This window comes from Mercurialis annua, linkage group LG5 (assembly GCF_937616625.2).
Source record: "Mercurialis annua linkage group LG5, ddMerAnnu1.2, whole genome shotgun sequence".
In the NCBI taxonomy this organism is placed as follows: Eukaryota; Viridiplantae; Streptophyta; class Magnoliopsida; order Malpighiales; family Euphorbiaceae; genus Mercurialis; species Mercurialis annua.
In genome coordinates this window covers 5,807,352-5,830,638 of record NC_065574.1, presented here as the reverse complement: position 1 = coordinate 5,830,638, position 23,287 = coordinate 5,807,352, and the positions used below count along the sequence as shown (strand labels likewise).

The window sequence follows — 23,287 nt, the reverse complement described above, 5'->3', positions numbered from 1 at the left end:
AAGTGGGTAAAATTGACAAATTTTCAATGTCGGGGTGGAATTGAAAAAAAGTTTAAAGGTGAGCGGTTTTTGAGTGATTAGGCCTTGATAATTCACAAGATCATGTTTTAAATCGACCCATTTCCCATGTCAATTATATTCTAAGCCATGAAACTATCAAAGGGCCATTCCATTTATTGAATTTGTGGGACAAACTTATATAAATCAAATTAGACCTACTTAATAATAATTTTTCAAAATATATTGAATCACCCCCACATCCGCACTTGTATATTTTCATAGCATATACAAAGCAACTATGGAAATGTTAAACACAAACATACAAAAATTGATATAAGTATATAATACAAAATCATATAAATTATTAAATAAATATGTTTTCACAATTTGTTTCTATACAGTTATACACTTTGAAAATACACAAGGGACAAAATTGACAAAATTGATCACATATACAAACACACATTGAAACCAGTTTTTTCACAGTTTATTGGATATATACAAGCTCCAGATTCCACATACTGCAGAAAAACAAAATAAACAGAGTTCCCGCAAGAAATTAAACCATCAATATTTAGAAGAAATTATAATAATAATCAAAAAGCATCAGTAGAAGAAAATATTAACATGATTAACCTGGAAATCAGATTTTATGCTCTGAAATTTTAATTTATTATAACATACAATTAAAGAATTCCAAAATTTTGTTCCATAACTGATTTAAGTAGGCAAAATATAAATCCCTCCAGCGTCTGTTAAAAGCTAAAGGACCCACTACAACCCAAAACCCTACCACAAATCCTGGAGCAATGCTCACATACAAGTAGAACCAATCCACCACTTCAGCTTCTTCGCCTGTTGTTCTGCTTTCTTTCTCAGTCTGAACAGTACGAGTGTTTCTCGTTTCCTCAGTAAGCGGTGGCCCGAAAAGGTTGTTGCCGATGAAACTTGATGCCTCCAAACTTCCTAACTGAGTGCTTTCAGGAATTCTTCCTGACAATTTGTTGTAGGATAAGTTTAGGTGGCTCAAACTTGATAAGCTTGACATGCTTTGTGGGATTTCACCAATAAGCAGGTTCTGAGAAAAATCAAGAGATTGCAGTGATTTCATAGCCCCCACGTCGTCAGGAATTCTCCCATTTAAAAGATTATGCGACAAGTTCAAAGATTGTAGTTGTACAAGGCTTGTTATTTCTTCGGGAATCTCTCCAGATAGCTTATTATTTGAAAGGTCAAAACTTCTTACATAAGTAAGAATACTGTCATATTCCATTGTTCTTCCCTTACTCATAACGGCAGAACTCGTTATAACTCTCAATGCACCCATGTCCCAGCTATGGATCCATTTTTGACTACCCTGTCCTGTTTCCATTGCAGTCAAGTTACTGATACATTTCGGTATAGTTCCACTGAGATTGTTATAGGCAAGATCCAAAATTTGTAAAGAGGTCATGTGGCATAGTTTTTTGGATATCTGACCGTGGAATTTATTTTGACGAAGATTGAGAATTACTAACTGATGAAGCTGTTCACCTGTCATCCATGTTGAGATATCTCCTGTAAATTGGTTGTCACGCAAGTCAAGTATATGTAAGTAGCTCCACTTTTGAATTGACAGTGGTATTTCACCTGACATACTATTGTTGTGGATGTCCAAAAACTCGACTATGCTTAATGTTCCAATTGATGCAGGGAATTTTCCTCTGAAATTGTTGTCGCTTAGTGTAAGGACTCTTAAATTCTTCCAGCTCTCCCAGCAATCGGGTATCTCACCAGATAAATGATTTTTCCCAAGGTTAAGGAAAGCCATAGCATTTATCTCATGCATGCTACCACATAAGAAGTTAGATATTGACCCTGAAAATGAGTTGTTGGAAAGATCCAAAACTGTGAGATTGGAAGACACTTGAGGTAGTGGACCTTCAAACCGGTTTGAGCTCAAGTCAATGTATGAACCTTCAGAATCAATGGGACCGCTAGAGCTCAAATTGATGTATGGAATATTTCCATGCATTTGATTATGAGAAAGATTGATAACAAAGGATGAGAGAGACATGTTAAGGAACCAAATAGGAAGGGGACTTGAAATTTTGGAGTTGGCCAAGTCGACAGTGTTTAAATGTTGAAGCGGACGAAGCCATGCGGGAAACAAAGGGCCAACATGCCAGGACTCTAACTCTAATTCTTCAATGTGTTGAAAAGGAGAAACCCAATCAGGGCTAACTCTTAGAACTAGACGGTTCCCAGATGCCTTGAAGCTCTTTAGATTTCTGAGCTTTGTGAAATGAGTTTCAGTAACTTGACCCTCTAATGCATTTTGTGATAAATCTATCTTTTGTAAATTTTCAAGCATTCCAAAACTGCTTGGGAGTGTCCCATTCAAGTTGTTGCTCCCTAGGTCGAGGTAACTCAAAGAATTCAGCTCCCCTAAACTCTCTGGAATTTGACCATAAATTGAATTATTCTTAAGATCCAATTTGACTAGATTCTTCAATTCCACAAGATGATTAGTGAGATGACCTGATAAGCTACATGAATCCAAAACCAATGACTCTAGCTTGCGGAAGAGACACGCTGACAGAATTTCAAGGACCTCATTAATCTCTTGGAACATGGGCAAAGATGATAGTTTAAGTGACCTCAAATTGCATAGATTTTTGAATGATGCTGGAATTCCTCCTTTGAGTCCATAATTATTCGACAAGTCAATGGTACTGAGGGAAGTCAAATTTCCAATGCTACTTGGTATTCTACCATCTAACAGATTAGAATGAAGGCGAAGAAACTGAAGTTGGAAAAAAGCAACAGACCAATCTGGTATGGAAGAATTGAACTCATTATATGATAAATCTAGTTGTATCAGCGAGGTCAAGTTTTGAATATGAAAAGGTATAGGTCCAAGAAAATCATTCGCTGCAAGATCAAGAAAAGTCAAAGTTTTAATGCCAGAAATCCAATGGGGAACTAAGACCTCCTGGGGTTGAAAAGCACCTCTTAAATCAAGAATCACAAGGGATGAAAAGTTAACCAAGAGAAGATGATGATCGATTGGATAAAGATCACAGCCTGATAAGTGTAATTCCGCAAGTGAAGGAAGCGTATTTAACACGTATAGCCAATCATAAGCTTTACTAAGGTCCACATAACTCAGGTCAAAGAATTCTAGTGATCTAAGACTAGAGAGCCAACGTAAGCTCTCAACATATCTAGGATGATAAAAGTAATCATCTCCATTGAGATTTAGGTACTGTAAATTTGAGAGGTTACCAAATTGATGAGGTACAGTTCCTCCAAATCCCGCTGCACCAAGATTAAGGTATCTTAGACTTGTCATAGAGCCCAGAAATTTTGGGATTGGAATTCCTCCAAAATTATTGTAGCTGAGATCTAAATATTTCAAGTGCTTCAAGTTTAGCAAAGATGGATTGATCTTACCTCCAAATACTGATTTCTTTGCATACTCCCTATAATGAGGAGCATCATCATCATCATCATAACTGGCATAATATTCATCTTCAGAAAAACTTGTGACGCGGAGCTCAAGGACGTGACCAGTCACGTTATGGCAGACGACACCGCTCCATTTACAGCAATCACTATCGTTAAACCAGGATTCCAGCCGGTTTAAAGGACCGGTAAGATCATTCTTGAACTGCAAAAGAGCTTCTCTTTCACCAGGGATGCAGCTTCCGTCGCAGAAAACAAAATGAATAAAGATTCCTTGGAACTGAAACCAAAAGAAAAGAATGATAAAGATTCTACTAATCGTCATCTGCCGTTCTCAACAAGCAACTGGAGTAGCTTCTTTTAACATTAGGAAATGAGAAATGGGAATAATGTAGATTATTTGTGAAGGAAGGACAACCAAAATACTTTGGTTACAGAAAGAATAGTAATATATAATCAAAGTATGAAAAGTCATGCATTGCTATATAAACAATGCATCTTTTACAAAAACCACACACACAATAGAAAGTGTGAAAAGTCATACATTGGCCGACTTTTGGAAATGAGTTGAGGTCATAAATGATAGAAAATGACAGAACTGCTGTCATTGTATATTTTGCTTTTGGTATATGGGCTAATTTGCTTTGGTTATCTATAAGACTAATGATGTGAGTTCTAGATTAGTATAGATGACATATGTAAGACTAAATTACTCACACCTTCCACATATAAATAATTATACAATGTAACGATCGTGTAACGTCATTTGTGCAACAAATCAATGAGATGTTTGTAACGGTAGGATATTTAATTGAAAAAAATGAACAATGATTAAATACTCCACCATCGCAAATGATTATTGACTTGTTGTAAAAATAACGTGACATAATCGTTATGTTGAATAAACACTCTCCATATAATTCACACTTTCGTTTTTGTTTTTCTTGTATGAAAATCAAATAATATGATCTTTCACTTTTGATTTCGATAATTCTTTAGTCTTCTGTTTATTTTTGATATTAGTCAACTAAGTCAAAAGACTTAATTAAAAAAGATTAAATTTCAATTTAGTCCATAAACTTATTTTTGACACAAGTATAAATAAAAATTATATTTTTATAAGATTCAATAACTTAATAATGCCTATTTAATTTGTTTTACTTTTTTATATTCAAATTTTAAATAATTTAAATGTTCTTAATTATTTAATATTCTTATTTTATTTACTTTTTAAAACTAAAAACTAAAAAATTAATTTTTTTTACAATTAAAATGTCAATAAATATTAAAAAATTAAATTAATACCATTAAATTTACAATAATATAATTTTTATAGATACATATTAGTTTAAGAATTCAATTGAATTTTAATTTTTTTAATTAAGTTTTTCAACTAAGTTGACTAATACCTTAACTGAATGGAAATACCAAAGCATTAACTGAAATAAAAATAAAGGATCACATTGTTTGATATTTAAATAAAAAGGACAAAGGCATTAATAATTATGACATATATGAGAAATCTGAAAGTAAATTGCTCTATTAATAATCTAGGTGTAAAGTAATGTTTTGTTTAATGGGTATTAGCCGTAAAGTAAAACCGGCGCCGGCCGATGACTAATAGCATTGTGAATACAACATACGAAGCTTTTTCCGTCCACCACGTAAACTCTCGTTTTCATTTTTGTTCTCAAATATCCTATAATAAAATAATGGAAAAATTACATTAGCACTTCTATACTTTTCTATAAAGATTTGACCTTCAGAACTAGAGAAATTCTTAATATTATTTGTCCATCAGTAGTTCTAAAATGATTGGCTCAGCTCAGTGGTAGACTGAGTTTACCTAAAAAATTCTTTAAAAAATACGGTTCCCATTGCGCTTTAAAAAAGTTGATTTTAAAAACAGTTAGTAATTTTTAGATCCAAATTATTCTTTAAAATAAATAATCTAAATCAATTTAATAAGATAGCAGTTAATATTGGCATCTAGAGTTTCCGCAATAGTGAAGATAAAATTAAGAATTGAAACATACCTTCATCTCCATCCGAATAAGCCAGTTTCACAGGTATAAGGCAGCTCTAATTGATCGATTTCCCATGTTATTGCTGCTAATCTCCACAAAAACTGAAACCCTTTCCGAGATTATTCTTTAATTTTTCGACTTCACAAGATTTCTGAATTGTGTGAGGTCTCTTGTCATTTTAATTTTCATAAAGAGTGCAGTAAGTTGAAAATGAATCATTTGATTACTTTTGCAGAAAATCTCTTTTCATTGTGCCATTGCAATCTTCTCAAATTACCCAAACACTCATGATATTTACCATAATTTACAGTTTCATCCTTTATGTTTAAAAATCAAAATCTAATACTAATTAATTTTAATTAACCCGCCTCCATTCTTACCGCCGCCGACCCTAATCCACCGTCAGCCATCCTAATTTAATACAAATTAATTTTAATATATCTGCCGCCGCACACCCACCGTACATCGCCACCTTCATATCTGCTGACACCCGAGAAGAAGCAGTTGCTCTTCCTCAGATAGAGGTGGCGGCAGATTTCGGTGGATGTGTGGCGGCGGTGAGGTGGAGAGATGGAAAAGTATAATAAAGTCTTCATAAGTTTTTTAAAAATTATTTAATCTATGAATGTTTAAAATTGTAGAAATTATTTTTTATTTGAAAATCTTTAAGTACTAAATTGAATAATTAAAAACAATTTAAGGATTATTCTAGATTTTTTACCATTTTTTTTAATGGAGAGTGTGTTTTAAACGCAGGTAAGAGTGGACGAGGGGGAGGAGGGAAACCAATTCGGTTTGCTAAGTACAGAGAAAAAGTGATCCGGTTTTATGATCTTGAACCTTTTTTATATTTCATACGAAGTTAAATTTCAATTTAATTTTGAACTTATTTTTAATGTAAATTTAAATGAAAATTATATTTTTATGAAATTTAATGGTTTAATTTATTTATTTATTAAATAATAGTTTTATATAAATTAAAACTACTAAGATATTAAATCTCATAATTTTTTTTTTACATAATTTGAGAGGGAGAGCGTTTGTGGAAATAATTGAGCCAACAACCTTGCAGATTGTTTCCAAATACTCCCTCCGTCCCATTCTAATTGAGAAAATTTCAATTGCACATTATTTAAGAAATTTTAGTAACATTACTTTTATATCCTTACATTACATTAAATGCATCACAACTTTTCAAAAATATGCTTTCTAAATGCATTAATTGAAGAGGGTATAAAGAGAAAAATAGTGTAAAAACTACTCTATAAATGGAAAGTGTCAATTAGAATGGGACACCCAAAAAAGAAATAGTGTTCAATTAGAATGGGACGGAGGGAGTACTTATATCATTTAAGTTATAACTCATTGGTTAAATCTCTTAAATATATAATTAATATCTATACTTATTAGTTTTTTTGATTTAGTTGAATAACACTAAAACGGAACAAAATAATTAAAATATTAATGAAAATATAAATCCAAAATCACATCTTTATTTTCAAATATAATGAAAGAAATTATAAGTTATATCATATAAGAAAGAATGTGTTGTGTATTTTTTAGAGGTGGTTCCAGAAGATACTGCTGTCAGTTTTATTGAAGGCTTAATATATCTGCGTGTCCCTGCACTTTTCTCTTTTTGTATATAAGGTCCCTGCACTAAAATACCCCATCATTAAATCCCCGCACTTCAACTTCCCTCATCCTGAGGTCCCTCTGTTAACCTTCTGTTAGCGCGTGTAGCACACGCGCCGTTAATGAGACTAGAATTCATTTTTGTAGTTTGATATATACAAATAAGGTCCCTGCACTTTTAATTTTAGGTCCCTGCATTTTTAATTTATACAAATAACGTCCCTGCACTTTGATTTTATATAAACGAAGTCCCTACAACTGTTTTCATAAAATAAAAAAGAAAAATTTATTTTTATTTTATTTATTAGATTATATTAACGACCACTTTATAAAAATAAATATGATTTAGATATTAGAGTATATATCGTAAATGAGATCCTTATTCGAAATATATTCAAAATTAATTTTAAATTTTTTTAAAGGCAACTTAGATAAAATTAATAAAAAAATCAGAATTTCATTAAGACTTTTATCTTATATGTCTCCTCTAAAATATGAAGTAGCCAGTTTTGTCTTTTAAGTTTATATAACACATTCAAATTCGAAATTGACATATATGAGGATCGACGTCTGTTTACACCTGTAAGTACAATGTTGTTATATTATTTTTAAAAAATAAAAAAACATTGGTATAGAATATCATTTTAATATTTTAATAAAAAATATTAAAATTAGTTTTATTTATGTGACTTAATATTTACTTTTAAAAAATAAAAAGTCTAGTTCAGTTTTATTTTTTAACATGATAAAAAAATTAATTAATTTTATTTTTTATTTAAAGATAAGTAATAATAATTTAAAAATTTAATAAAATTATATTAACGATCATTTTAACAAAATAAATATGATTTAAATATTAGAGTACGTTTCATGAATGACGCCCTTACTCAAAAAATATTCAAAATTAGTTTAAAAAAAATTAAAGGTGACATAAAAAAGTATTAAGAGATTAGAAATCCATTTAGATTTCCGCTTGATATGTCTCCTCTATAAATGGAAGTAGACAGCTCATACTTGTAAACTTATATAACATACTTAACTTCGAAGTTGACATCTATCAAGATGAACGTCCGTTTACACCTTGAAGTGCAATGTTGTTATATTATTTAAAAAAAATAAAAAATTATCGGGATAGAATATTATTTTAATTATTTAATAATAAATATTAAAATTAGTTTTATTTCTCTAAGTTAATGTTTAATTGTTAAAATAAAAATTAAATTCACTTTTATTTTTCAACATAATGAAAAAATTCATATATTATATTTTTTTATTTATAGACGAATAACAATAAATTAAACATTTAGTAAGAATAATTTAAATATTCAATAAAATAATAGTTAAAAGATAGAAATTTTGACATTATTATTATTATTTAATTATGTTAAATTCATACCCATTAAAAAATATAAGTTTTAATATTTTATACTTAATTTTAGTTTTATTAAACTAAAAATTAATGTATATTTATACACAATCTCTACATTTAAAAGTGCAGGGATGTAACATTAAAAAACTAAAAGTGCAGGGACGTAACATTAAAAAACTAAAAGTGCAGGGATCTAAAGTTAAAAAAATTGAAAGTGCATTAACGGCGTCAACACTCGCCTTAACAGAGGGACCTTGGGATGATGAAAATTAAAGTGTAGGGATTTAATGATGGAATATTTTAGTGCAGGGACCTTATGTGCAAAAAATGAAAAGTGCAGGGACACGCAAATGTATTAAGCCTTTATTGAATAAAGGATCACTTTCACCTCCGAACTTGCGTCAAAGTATCAAAAAAGTCCAAAATTAAAAAAAGGGATCGCTTATATCCTGAACTTGTGTAAAACGGGTCAAAAACCCCCCTCCCCACTCTCACCTAAGAGAGAGTATTACACTCTCCGGTTTTTCATAGTGGTTTTGTTGCCGAGGGTGGTTTTTGATTAAAAAAAGCTTAAAATGGTCCTAATTTTTTTTAAACATTACAAATTAAGACCTAATAATTAAAAAAGTATAATTTAATCCCTATTATTTTAAAATTTAAAACAACAAATTAACCCTCTAATTTATAGTATATAACAAATTAATCCCCAAATATTAAAATCTGAATTAACTAATTAACCCACAAAATTAAAATATTAACAAATTAACCCTAATTTTTTAATATACATAAAAAATTAAACTTTTTTTAAAATACAAACCCGCGAGTCTGTTCTTCCAGACCCACGGGTCACAGAGTCTCAGGTGAGGATCTGTTCTTGATAGATCCTTACGGATCTGTCAAGAACAGCTCCGGCGAGGAGGCTCCTCCTCCTCCTCGCCGGAACAAAAAAAATAAAAAAATTGATAAAAAGGCTAAAAAGACCCTTAATTTAATTAGGGATTAATTGTGATTTATTAGGTTTTAATTGCAATTAATTAGGATTTAATTGAGATTAATTAGGATAAAAAATAGAGAAAATTACACCATATCACTCAATTTTTAAAATCTTTACGTTAGCGACTCAAGATTTTTTTTTAGCAACAATCTCTCTTTTTTTAAAAGTTATTTGCAAGACTACCTCAATATAATTTTAATCCCTATTTACCCTCAATATTCATTAAACTCAGTCCGGCATCACAAAACCAAAGACCCAGCCTTGATATCAATTAATTTCATTCCTTGTAAACTCATCTATTGTTGCCACTCATAGTCGCCGCTCTGACGACGGTCAAATACGGCTGTTTATACTCTAATGACCGGCAACAGGATCAGAGATGGTGTCACCGCGCTAAATCTTTGGTGGTTCTGTTGATAAAAAGAGGCGATTTGTCGGCGATTTGTAATTTTCGTATCGGTTTACCGGCGAATTTTGAAATGATACGAATTGTGATTCATTACTGGTGTTCTTGCTTTGATTTTAGAGGATGCCATTTTTTGATGTTTTTTTACTGTTGTCTTTTCACAAAAGAAAATTATTCTGGTATTGTTGTATTTTTTAGATAGAGAAATTGGTAATTTAATTGGTTTTTGGAAATTCATTTATGAGGATATTGAATCTATTTTCAATTTAGATTGTTAGAGTTTTGTTGTTATTTCGTACATTGAATTGGATATGGTATCTAAAGATATGATAAAAATGTTTCTTTATGCTGCTATCTCAAAGTAACAGTTACTTACAAATTCATGATAAAAATTGGTATAAAGTAAGATTGGTATTTAATGAAAATGGTGAGATTGGTATTTGGTGTGTCATGTTGTTGTTGTTGTTGGTTCTTTTGGTAGGTGGAGGTTGAAAATTAAATCAATGGAGAAGATGAAGAAGATTATAAAAGTGAGCACAAGAACTTAATACCCTGCATAAAGAAAAGTAGCAGTGGAGCAATGTTTCAATATTTTTTATTGTTGAAGTAATTAAAAAGAATGACGTAGAGAGATAATTATCTTTGATTAACTAATTTGTACATGTCTACCTACTGTACATGGGATGGTATGTTGGAGGTTATAATAATTAATTGAGTATTTTTATTTGAAAATTACCAACAATCATTGAAATGTTTGGACTTCAATTTGTGATAATGACTATTTGCTTTGTTACTGATATTAGATGCGTAATATACTATAATGACATTAAATTTTCTAATTTTTTTTACTGTGGTCAGGTCTCCGATTGTGTTGAACGATGTAAATTTAAAATAAAATAATTTAAAGTAAATTGTTATTAAATTGATAAATAATACAATTGTCAATTAAAAATAAATTATTTATGATGTCTATTTTATTTATTGACTATATGTTTCTATTTGTGATTCTATTTTGAGATTTAGCGTAATGTACGATTTAAGATATCTTTTAAGTGAAATGTACTTGACAGTTTAGAAAACCGAAAATCAACCTAATGTGAACTTGTTGTGAACCTATAAAAACTAAACTATCTTAATTCAGTTTTTAATAAAAAATTATTTTGCTGCTCTTTATAATTTTAAATGACATTTAATATAGAAAAATGTGAGATTTAGCGTAATTGAATATTGTTTTAAGTGAAATGTATTTAGCAGTTAATCAACCTGATGTGAACCTGATGTGAACCTATATCAACTGAACTACTTTAATTAATTTTTTAATTAAACTTATCTTATTGCTTTTTACAATTTTAAATGATATTTTATATAAAGAGAATTTTAGTATTTAATGTAATATACTAATTGAATATCTTTTTTAAGTAAGTGTATTTAACAGACTATAAAACCGAAAATCAACCTAATGTGAACCTATATTAATTGAACTATTTTAATTTAATTTTTAATTAAATTTGCCTTACTGCTTTTTACAATCTTAAATGACATGTTATATAGAGAGAATTTTAATATTTAATATAATATACTAATTTTCTTTTAAGTGAAATGTATTTGACAGACTATAAAACCAAAAATCAACCTTATGTGAACCTATATTAACCGAACTATCGTAATTTAATTTTTAATAAAATTTGTCTCATTTCTCTTTACAATTTTAACTGACATTTTATATTAAGAGAATTTTGAGATTTAGTGTAATTTACAAATTGAATATCTCTTTTAAGTGAAATGTATTTGACAGATTATAAAGCCGAAAATCAACCTGATGTGAACCTTATGTGAACCTGATGTGAACATATATCAACTGAACTATCTTAATTCAACTTTTAATAAAATTTGTCTTACTGCTCTTTACAATCTTAACTGACATTTTGTATTGAGAGAATTTTGAGATTTAATGTAATATGCAAATTGAATATATCTTCTAAGTAAACTATATTTGATAGTATATAAAACTAAAAATCAACCCGATGTGAACCTGATATGAACCTATATCAACTGAACAATCTTAATTTAATTTTTAATAAGTTTTGTTTTATTGCTTTTTACAATCACATCTGAAATTTTATATAGAAAGAACTTGGAGACTATTATAAGAATTGAATAACTGCATTTAAGTGAAAAATGTAATTGACAATCTATAAAATTAAAAAGTATGAATCGTATGTGAACCTGAAATAATACCACATACTGAACTATTTTTTCTTACTTCACATTACAAAACATATGTAAAAAATCAATTTTAAAGAACAATATAACAATAAACAAAAATAATTTTTAAATTTAGTGTAATATATATATTTTCTACTTTAAGGGTGAGAGATGAAGCAACAAGATAGGTGCAATAGATAAAAAAATTATATCCCATTAAAGCTATTAGTAAGGAATATGTTGATCGGGTACAAATATTTTTATAATTTATTTTTTTCTTAGGTTAAATAAGTTAATTTATTAACTTGAAATTAGAATATAAAAAAATTTCATTTTATTTCCATTTAAAAAAAATTAGAGAATATTTACATAAACTTGAATATACCAAACTAATTGAGGTATCCTTCTGCAATATTTCAGAAGACTTAGCAAAAGAAGCGAGTTGAGTCTCCAAATAAGATATTTTATAAGAAAAATTCATCTTTTTCATCTGTAATTTTTTATTCAACCAATAACGTCCATTTCTAAATTCTCCATCAAACCATTATAACTACCCTCTCCACCATTCTTTTTCCTTGAACTCAAACACATTTCTGCCACTTGCTCACACATAACACCTTTTTCAAACTCCAAAATCCCAATTCTTTCATATAACTCATTAACTTTTTTTTTTGTTTCAAGCTCCAACAATCTTCCATTCTTTTTCACTTGTGATAACTCTGCTTGCAACTCAAATTTTCTCTTCTGAGATTCTTGAAACAAACTTCACCCTGCCAAATTAACAAAGAGAATATAGTAAATAAACATTGTTAAACCGAGTCAATTGTATTCGACATATTATCAATCATCACATACCAATGGAACAAATACACAATGTGTAATATATAGAAAATTAAGCTAGTAAGGAGCTATAAAATTAAAACTATCGGTATAATTAGCAATATATTCAAATTGATCATCATCATTATCAAAATCAACACAATCATACAATAGCAACAGATCCAACAAGTCTCTATTGATCAAAATTCTAAAACGCAGAGAATAAGGGAAGTAGAGCAAGGGAAGAGGAGGAGAATCAGTGAACATATGAGGAGGAATATACAGCGACGCCGATGCATGACGTAGCCAAGTAGCAGCACCCATGATGATCTGGAGGAGAGAATCGGTGGAATTCTAAGGATAATGGTAGTTATGAGAAATGGAGAAGAAGAAGTAGCAGGTGGAGGGTTATAAGTGTCATATTTTTTCTTAATTTGAGTTAATTTTGGGTTATAAGGGATTTGTGGAAAGTTTTTTATTTTTTTGAGAGATTATTGCTAAAACCAATATTGTGAGGTAAAAACATAACACCATGCCATTTTTAGGGGATTTGTGAAAAAAACCCTAAAAAATATTAATTAAAAGCCCATTCTCTAAATAAGATGCCACATCAGTATAAGGGGCTTTTTGAGCCGGTTTACACAAGTTCAGGGTATAAGTGATCCGGTTTTCCAGTTTTGGACTTTTTTGATACTTTTGACGCGAAAGTGATCCTTTATTCCAATTTTATTCCTAGAGGGTATTCCACTTTTTGAATTTGTGGGAAACTAATATAAATGCAATTTGAACATATTTAAATAATATTATTCATAATTTTTCAAAATAGAGAGAATCACCCCCACTTACAAACTAATATTATCTTATCATTAGCTATGACTTGGAGACTTTTCTAAAGTTTAGCCTTCACAAAAGAATTCAGTACTAATTGACTTAGGTGAGTTTTAATATATACAGGTTTTGAACTTTGCTGAGTTTGTTCATAAAATCCGAAATGGTACAGAAGAACATTGTAATCTCTAAATTATTTTAGATCAGATTCCACATGCTGCACAAAAACAAAATAAAAAGAGTTGCCGCAAGAAATTAAACCATCAGTATTGCAGAAGAATTTATCGAAAAAATAGATGATGATGATCATAAGGCATCAGCAGAAGATAATATTAATATCATTAACATGAAACCTTCAATTAAGTCTGTTTTTTTTTTTTTTATGAATTATGGATTTTATTAAAAGCCACAAGGAGCGGTAAGGAAAAAAATCCAAAAGATACAACCCGAGAAAACTAGACTACTTTAAAAAAAACAAAGAGTCTAGATTACGGTTAACATCGATCCCCGAATATGGAAATTGACTATGAACACACTTGTAAAAACCAACCGCCTTTGTAATGCTTGTATTGACTTAGAACATAATATCCGTGCTTTCATTTCTGAAAATCCTTCTATTCCTCGCTTTCCAAATTTTCCAACACGAGAAAAGTCAAATTGCTAACCAAAGATCATTGTAAAGACCAGTGGCGGAACTACGTGAAGGCTCGGGTAGGCTAAAGCCCGAGCTGCCGCCGGAGAATCGCTGGACGTCCGGTGGAATTTCAATGGAAGCGGTTCTGTTTTAGACTATTAGCCCGGGCTGCAGTAGCTTAATCAGAGGAAGAAGATGAAGTCGTCTTTTCTTTTTAGGTTTAGTTTGGTCCTTTTTGAAATTGTGAAAAGTCTAATGTACCCTTGTTTAACTTAATAATTGATTTGGCCTACAAAAACTTAAATAGTTTGGCCCAGCAGTTTGCTTCGTGGAAGCCTTCTAAACTCTCAAATCAATTATTTCATTAGTTATAATATTTCTGATTATCATTCATCAATCAAATTTATCTTGTGGTCTTTAATTAAAATTCTTTCTTAAAAATTTAACCTAATTTTACAAATTTCTGAACCTTCTCTTGAAATTTTTTTCACTTTCAGAATCAAATTAAACTTTTCAATAAAAATATTACTAATTCTAACAATTCTCTAATATTTTCTCTTAAAAATCAAACCACTTTTACTCGTCGTTCTTTAGTCTATAATTTGATATATACATTTATCCAAAAATAATACTCCCTCCGTTTTTTTAGTTGTTCATTTAGATAAACTGTACATATCAAAATAACGATGTTTTGTCTTAAATTATATATATAAAAAAAACTAGTATAACTCTATTAGTTAATAAATGCTTTCTAATATATAACATATAGTCATTTATTAGGCATGGGTATATTTGGAAAATAAAAATTAAAATCACTTTAAATATATAAATGGACAAGTATTTATAGATAAATAAAATTGGCTAAATGGACTACTAAAAGAACGAAAAAAATACTAAACACATATTTTTGAGTTATTTAAATTGATTTTTTTACTTAAAAATTAAAAAACTTGATTAGACTACAACTAACTTTTTAAATTATTGTAATTTTATTTAATCACGATGATAGTTGTTTTTATGTTAATAATTGCTTTTATGTTGTTGATTATTAATTTTATTTTATCCATAAATAATTTTGCTTTGTTTATATCTTATGAAATATTATTTTACAAATTTATATGTAAATTTTAGATAAATAAATTAACTAAAAGTATAATGAGTCAATTTTAAGGTATGAGTAAATTTATTTTTAGAACATAAAAAAAAGTTCACTTTTATGATATAGACGACAATTCGACCACAGTTTTAAAATAGAAAGAACGTGTGAATTTTAGCCCGGGCTGGAAAAAAATCCTGGTTCCGCCACTGGTAAAGACTTCTGCTTAAACTTTTCCAAATAAAAATGAAATCGTTAACTGAATTTGGAGCTACCCGCAACAAACCACAGCTGCTGAACAAAAGAAAAGTAAATAGAGCATATTAATTTATCATAACACACAACTAAAAGCATTCACAAATTTTGTTCCACGGCTGATTTAAGTAAGCAAAATATAAATGCCTCCAGCGTCTGTTGAAAGCTAAAGGAGCCACTACAGCCCAAAACCCCACCACAAATCCTGGAGCAATGCTCACATACAAGTAGAACAAATCCACCACTTCAGCTTCTTCGTCTGCTGTTCCGCTTTTCTTCTCGATCTGAACTGTATGAGTGTCTCTCGGGTCCTTAGTAAGCGGAGGCCCAGAAAGGTTGTTGCCGATGAAACTTGAGGCCTCCAAACTTCCTAACTGAGTGCTTACAGGAATTTTTCCTGACAATTTGTTGTAGGATAAGTTTAAGTGGCTCAAACTTGACAAGCTTGCCATGCTTTGTGGGATTTCACCAATAAGCTGGTTTTCAGAAAAATCGAGAGATTCCAGTGATTGCATAGCACCTATATCCTCTGGAATTCTCCCATCTAAAAGATTTTTAGACAAGTTCAATGATTGTAGCTGTACAAGGCTTGCTATTTCTTCAGGAATCTCTCCACATAGCTTATTATTTGAAAGGTCAAAACTCCTTACAAGAGTAAGAATACTGTCATATTCCATCGTTCTTCCCTTGCTCGTAACGGCAGAACTCTCTGTAACGCTCACTGCACCAATATTCCAGTCAGGCCTCCACTCTCCAGTGCCCCATTCTGTTTTCATTGCAGTCAAATTACTGATACATTTTGGGATAGTTCCACTGAGATTGTTATCGGCAAGATCCAAAATTTGTAAAGAAGTCATGTGGCATAGTTTCTCCGATATCTGGCCATGAAATTTGTTTCGACGAAGATTGAGAATTACTAACTGAGGAAGTTGTTCTCCTGTCGTCCATGTCGAAATGTCTCCTCCCAATTCATTGTCACGCAAGTCAAGTACATATAAGTTGTTCCAATTTTGAAGTGACAATGGTATTTCACCTGACATGCATATTGTTGTTGTGGATGTCCAAAAACTCGATTTCACTTAGTGTTCCCATTGATGGAGGGAATTTCCCACTGAAATTGTTGTCGCTTAGTGTCAGGACCATTAAGCGCTTCCAGTTCTCCCAGCAATTGGGTAACTCACCAGATAAACGATTTTTCCCAAGGTTAAGAAAAACTATATCATTTATCTTATGCATGTTACCACATAAGAAGTTAGATATCGACCCTGAAAATGAATTGTTGGAAAGATCCAAAAGTCTGAGATTGGAAGACACTTGAGGTAGTGAACCTTCAAAATGATTTGAGCTCAAGTCAATGTATGAATCTAAGAGATCGCCAGCACTGAAGTTGATGTATGGAATATTTCCATGCATTTGATTATGAGAAAGATTGATATCAACTACTGTGAGAGACATGTTAAGGAACCAAGTGGGAAGGGTGCTTGAAATTTTTGAGTAGGACAAGTCGAGACTGATTACGTGCTTAAGCGGACGAAGCCATGCCGGAAACAAAGGGCCGACATGCCACGACCCTAAGGCTAATTCTTGTATCTGTTGAAAAGGAGGAACCCATTCAGGGTTAACTCTTAGAACTAGACCGTTCCCAGATGCCTTGAAGCTCTTTAGATTTTTGAGTTTTGTGAAATGGGTTTCAGAAACTTCACCCTCTAATGCATTTTGTGATAAATCTATGTATTGTAAATTTTCAAGCATTCCAAAACTGTATGGGAGTGTTCCATTCAGGTTGTTGTTCCCTAGGTAGAGGTGACTCAAAGATTTCAGCTCCCCTAAACTCTCTGGAATCTGACCATAAATTGAATTATTGTTAAGATCCAATTCGACTAGATTCTTCAATTCCACAAGATGATCAGTGGGAAGATGGCCTGATAAGCTACAGGAATTCAAAACCAGTGACTCTAGCTTGCGGAAGAGACATGCTGACAGAATTTCAAGAACCTCATTAATCTCTTGGAACATGGGCAAAGATGATAGTTTAAGTGACCTCAAATTGCAAAGATTTTTGAATGATGCTGGAATTCCTCCTTTGAGTTTATCATTATAGGATAAGTCAATGGTATCGAGGGAAGTCAAATTTCCAATGCTACTTGGAATTCTACCTTCTAACAAATAATTAGATTGAAGGAGAAGAGACTCAATTTGGGAAAAAGCATCCAACCAATCTGGTATGGAAGAACTGAACCCATTATTTGATAAATCGAGTTGTATCAGGGAGGTTAAGTTTTGAATATGAAAAGGTATAGGTCCAACAAAATAATTCCATGCAAGATCAAGGGAAGTCAAAGTTTTAATGCCAAAAATCCAATGGGGCACTAAGACCTCCTGAGGTTGAAAAGCAGTAGTTAAATCAAGTATTGCAAGGGATGAAAAGTTAACCAAGGGAAGATGGACGGGATAAAGCTCACAGCCTGACAAGTGTAATTCCGCAAGTGAAGGAAGCGTATTTAAGACGTGCAGCCAATCATAAGCTTTACTAAGGTTCACATTACTCAGATCAATGAATTCTAGTGATCGAAGCCTAGAAATCCAATGTAAGCTCTCAACATATCTAGGATGATAAAGGTAATCATCTCCATTGAGATGTTGGTAAAAGTAATCATTTCTGAGATTTAGGTACTGCAAATTTGAGAGATTTCCAAGTTGATGAGGAACCATTCCTCCGAACCTTGCTCCCTGAAGATTAAGGTATCTTAGACTTGTCATAGAGCCCAGAAATTTTGGAATTGGAATTCCTCCAAAATTATTGTTGCTAAGATCTAAATATTTCAAGTGCTTCAAGTAAAGCAAAGATGGATTGATCTTACCTCCAAACACTGGTTTCATATAATGAGGAGCAGCAGCATCATCATCATCATTATAATCATCTTCAGAAAAACTTGTGACGCGGAGCTCAAGGACGTGACCAGTCACGTTATGGCAGACCACACCGCTCCATCTACAGCAATCACTGTCGCCAGACCAAGATGCCAGCCGGTTTGAAGGATCAGTAAGCTCATTCTTGAACTGCAAAAGAGCTTCTCTCTCACCAGGGACGCAGCAGAAAACAAAATGAATAAAGATTCCTTGGAATTGAAACCAAAAGAAAAGAATGATAAAGATTCTACTAATCATCATCTTCCCTACTCTCAACAAGCTGCTGGAGTAACCTGTTTTAACATGGGAATAATATAGATTATATTGTGACAGCCAAAATACTATGGTTACAGAAACAATAGTACTACACCCACACAATACACGCATTGCTATATAGACACTGCATCTTTTTCAAAAACGCTTTAGCTGAGATCATAATTAATTTGTTTTGCTCTTTGATTAGCTCAATGATGTGGCCGGGATCTATATTAGTATGGATAATAATAAAACAGTATGATTTTCACTTTTCTTTCCGTTAATATTTTGCCTTTTTGTTTATTTTCGAGGACATACGCTCAACATCCGGATCCATCATTTGTCGCCGTCTGTGGGAACTCAATTTCCAGAATAAAAATAAAACGGCCAATGAAAGATTGTGCCTATATTTGCACGTTTGAAAATTCATGTTATTCTGGTGGTAAAAAGTGTAAAATGATTTTTGTTGTAATTAATACAAGAAACAAAATATGGGCGGGGTTTGTATTCACATTCAAAGGCAGGATTCACATTACTAATAACAATCAATATTGGAATCAAATGCCCACAACATTCTTTCAAAACATTCTTTTGTCTTAATGCACATGTCAAATTTGTCAATCTTATTCCACTTAATTTTTTTATTTAATTCTTACCCTTTATTTTTTTTAATATAAAAATTTATGATTTTGCTAATTGTTTTGGGTAAAAATCAGGATTCCCTCAAAATTAGGATTCCATTATATTTATACCTCAAGATATTTTTTTTGGCAATAATCTCCCAAAGTGATTTTAGATTTTTGCAAAAATCACCCAAAATCCCTCAAAAATCACTGCCCATTTTAAAAACCATGAAACAAGTGCAGTGTGTGGATGTCGTGAATTAAATTAATCAACCGAATTACCTTGTCTTGTCGAGACCAACAGGACCAAGTGAAGATTTAACAATGTTGGCCGCAGCTTGACACGCCATCACTAACACCAGGGGCGGATGCATGTATACAAGGACCCCACCTTTTTTAAAATAATTTTTCTTACCTATATATATATATTATAAAATTAAAATTAAAAACAAAAAACCTCTAATTTTAAAGTCTTTAAGTCCTAACTAATTGCAGTAGTACTAACCAAAATCTGAGATTACCACAGTGTTTACTAGCTAATTGGACCACGTGTTAGTATGTAACTAAAAATACAAACTTAATATTAAAATTAATGACAACTATTGTATATTACAAACTTCAAATTAATATTAAAGTTATTAAACATATTGTAACTTGAATTTTGAAGTGAATAATATAAACAATTAAATTGATAAATTCATTAAGATATACATATTTATATTTGTTATATTATTAAAGTTTAAAAATACATATTTATTCAATTAAATATTACGGCATATTTAATGATTTATAATTAATTTTTATATATATAGTAAACCAAATTAATTAAGATAAAAAGGTAAATTTTATCTACACTTTCTTTTTGATAGTTTTTATCTACACTTGAATCTAATGATTTATTAATATCTGAATTCTTTATCTCTATATATAAAAAAATAAAAAAAAATACTATTCAAAAAATAAACTTTAATACAGCACAAACTTTTCAACAAAATATAGTAAAAAAGTTGATTTTAATGTTTTTACACGTTATCCTAAAGAAAATTAATAAATTGTTTAATAGCATAAATACCGATGTAAATATTTCATAGTTTCATAATATAAAAATTCATCGATAATAATTGTAACAAAAATATTTTATTTTGTTATTATTATTAATTAAAGTAGACTTATTTTTATAATTTAATTTTTCAATACGTATTTGGACCCCACCATATGAAAATCCTAGATCCGCCACTGACTAACACATCATGTCAAAACAGTACAAAGAAAAGAAAATACTTCAATTAAGTAGCTCAGCACACAAAAATAAAAATATGGAGAATGTGGTGGTTTACGTATTGTTGGGAAGATGGAGAATGTGGTGGACATGATGTGGGGGAATCCGGGGATCGGCAAATCTTCGGAACCAAACTAAAAACTAGGGATATCAAAAATGGGAGCTCCGGATCCGTACCAATAATTGGTTCGGTTCGGTCTGGTGATTTTATTTTTTGGTATGATTAGGTACGGGGATTCGGTTCTAACGGTTCGGTGCGGTTCGGTACGGATATCGTTAGGACCACGGATATTAATTTATCTATAATATTATTTTTTCTATTCTTTTTTACAATTTCAACACCAATTTTTATGATCTAAACTTGAATTAAGATTATTAATTTTTTTAATTAATTATATTAATAATTTAAAACAAATTGAATGTATTAACGTAAAAGTATGTCTCTTCCTCCATATTTTTATATATAATATAGATATAAATTTAATGAAATTAAAAACTTATTAACCGTTGTAAGAAAATATAGTGATGAAATTAAATCAATAACCATAAATTTTGTACACAATTGTATAAGCAGTAAGTTTTATTCACAACTTTATAATATAGGTGGAGTATTTTAATAACACTAGTCGTATATCCGCGCCATTGTGCGGAATTAGGTTAATATTAATTTTTAAATTTTTCATTATAGAAGTATGTTATACTTATTTTATCTTAAAATAAAAATATTATATTAGACATGATTTTTATTGATTATGGTTTAAATTAATTATAATAATTAATTGATCTATTAATACGGTTTTTATTTTTGTCATTAGTACATTCATTAGCTTATAGTAATATGTATTTTTAGATAAATTAATTTATAAACATTGGATAATTCAATTTAGAAGTTATAAAAATGCTCTTTTAGTATAAGTATTTTATTCAAATTAGGATATTAATAAGAATTATATATTAATAATAATTTTAAAAAGTAAATAAGTGTTTTATCTAAATTGGAAACTCATGAGAATATTGTTTTAGTCCTTTCAATTATATAAGTATAGATATATAAATTAGAAGTAGAGTAACTTAATTTTTAGGTATTTAATAGTCAATTAATTAATATATTAGTTTATTTTAATTATGTTATATATAGTTCAGTTTAATTAGAATTCTAAATCAATTAGATTAATATGTAATTTTTAGTAGATAATTAGAGATTATAATATTAATTAAATTTATTAGATTTATTATAATTATTATAATTATATGATTGTGTTTTATTTAATCATTATTAAATTAGTTATAATTTTTACTATATTTTTTAAGGTTACAAAACAATTTTAATAATCAGTAATTCAAATGTAATATAAATAATTAAATTAAAAATAAAATATCATATATATATAATTTCGGTTCTTCGGTTATAAGTTCGGTTCTTCGGTTTGGTACGGTTCTCGGTACGGTCAAAGATCCAGAATCGTACCAATAAAATTTTCAGTTCGGTTCGGAGAAAGTCAATGGTCAACGGATATTTTTCGGTCTTGTATATTTTCGGTTCGGTTTTCGGTTCGGTTTTGGAGATATCCAGGATCCGTGCTCACCCTTAGTATCCGACCACGACTACCTCGGGTCCGACCACCAAACTACTATATTTTTCAATTTTAACAAGTGAAATATTTTATTAGTCTTATTTATGTATTAATAAAGAGTGCAAAATATAGATATATGTATATTTTTTTATTTTATTTTACAAATTGATATATTTAATAATTTTATATTTTTAAAATCCAAAATTAGAATTCATCATTAAAACTCTTAATTAAATTTAAGTGTGATGTGATGATAACATTAGAAATTTAAGAATCAAATTAATTTTAAAACAACACTTGACAACCTTTTTATACCATTTTGATATATCTTGTTCTTTTGGCAGGTACATGTGTGCAAGTGCAGAAATGAACAACAGAACCAGTAGAGAAAAAACTGAGCAATCCCGTGAAAGCCACAAATCAAATTAAATAACTCAAATGTTTACTCCATGGGAATCTCCAATGACGGCATGAATAAGAGCAGTTGTAACAAGTATCGATGCAACGAGTTGCACTGGCAGTCCGGTGTTGCGGCTATCGGAAACTATAGATATGATGTTCCAGCAACCAACCATTGGAGGTCCGACCACCAGTAGTTAACCCGCAATGGTCCGATCACCGGACAAATCAGACCCGACCTAGACCAAATCACTATACAGAAAATGGAGAAAATCATTGTGAAAAAATTGAAGTTAATGGAGGAAGAACATTACGGAGAAGAGCCCGCACGGGTTTGGTCTAGTGGTTTAAGTTACAGCCATCTGGGCGCCAAAAGGTCGCGGGTTCGAATCCAGGCTACGTCCTTTCTTAATATGGAGCGGTTGAGGTTGAACTGCTGGCCATATAGCGCGGAATTACCAGGTATGTAGGATTGCGGGCGGTCCACATCCCGGGATTTGACAATTATATTGAGTTTCGGCTCAGTAGAGTG

General features: G+C 30.6%; 1 protein-coding gene, 1 long non-coding RNA gene and 1 pseudogene across 3 annotated transcripts; all 3 read right to left on the bottom strand.

The window, feature by feature from the left end:
- Positions 1–622: 622 nt before the first annotated feature.
- On the bottom strand, positions 623–3,931 carry LOC126679954 (receptor-like protein EIX2). 2 transcript variants are annotated; one of them, XM_056106055.1, is made up of 2 exons: positions 1,480–3,931; positions 623–1,362 (listed from the first exon to the last, which is right to left on the bottom strand). In XM_056106055.1, exons 1-2 carry the CDS (start codon positions 3,770–3,772, stop codon positions 674–676), a joined length of 2,982 nt encoding a protein of 993 aa, XP_055962030.1. In that variant the 5' UTR covers positions 3,773–3,931; the 3' UTR covers positions 623–673. The 2 variants fall into 2 exon arrangements, with proteins under 2 accessions (XP_055962030.1, XP_050230935.1); XM_050374978.2 differs by having other exon boundaries at positions 623–3,929.
- Positions 3,932–12,402: 8,471 nt separating this feature from the next.
- Positions 12,403–13,423, bottom strand: LOC130015595 (uncharacterized). Its single transcript, XR_008790799.1, has 2 exons — positions 13,186–13,423; positions 12,403–12,853 (listed from the first exon to the last, which is right to left on the bottom strand). It is a non-coding gene; the product is annotated as an uncharacterized LOC130015595 (long non-coding RNA).
- A 2,249-nt stretch (positions 13,424–15,672) lies between these two features.
- On the bottom strand, positions 15,673–18,944 carry LOC130015458 (receptor-like protein EIX2; annotated as a pseudogene).
- Positions 18,945–23,287: the final 4,343 nt, after the last annotated feature.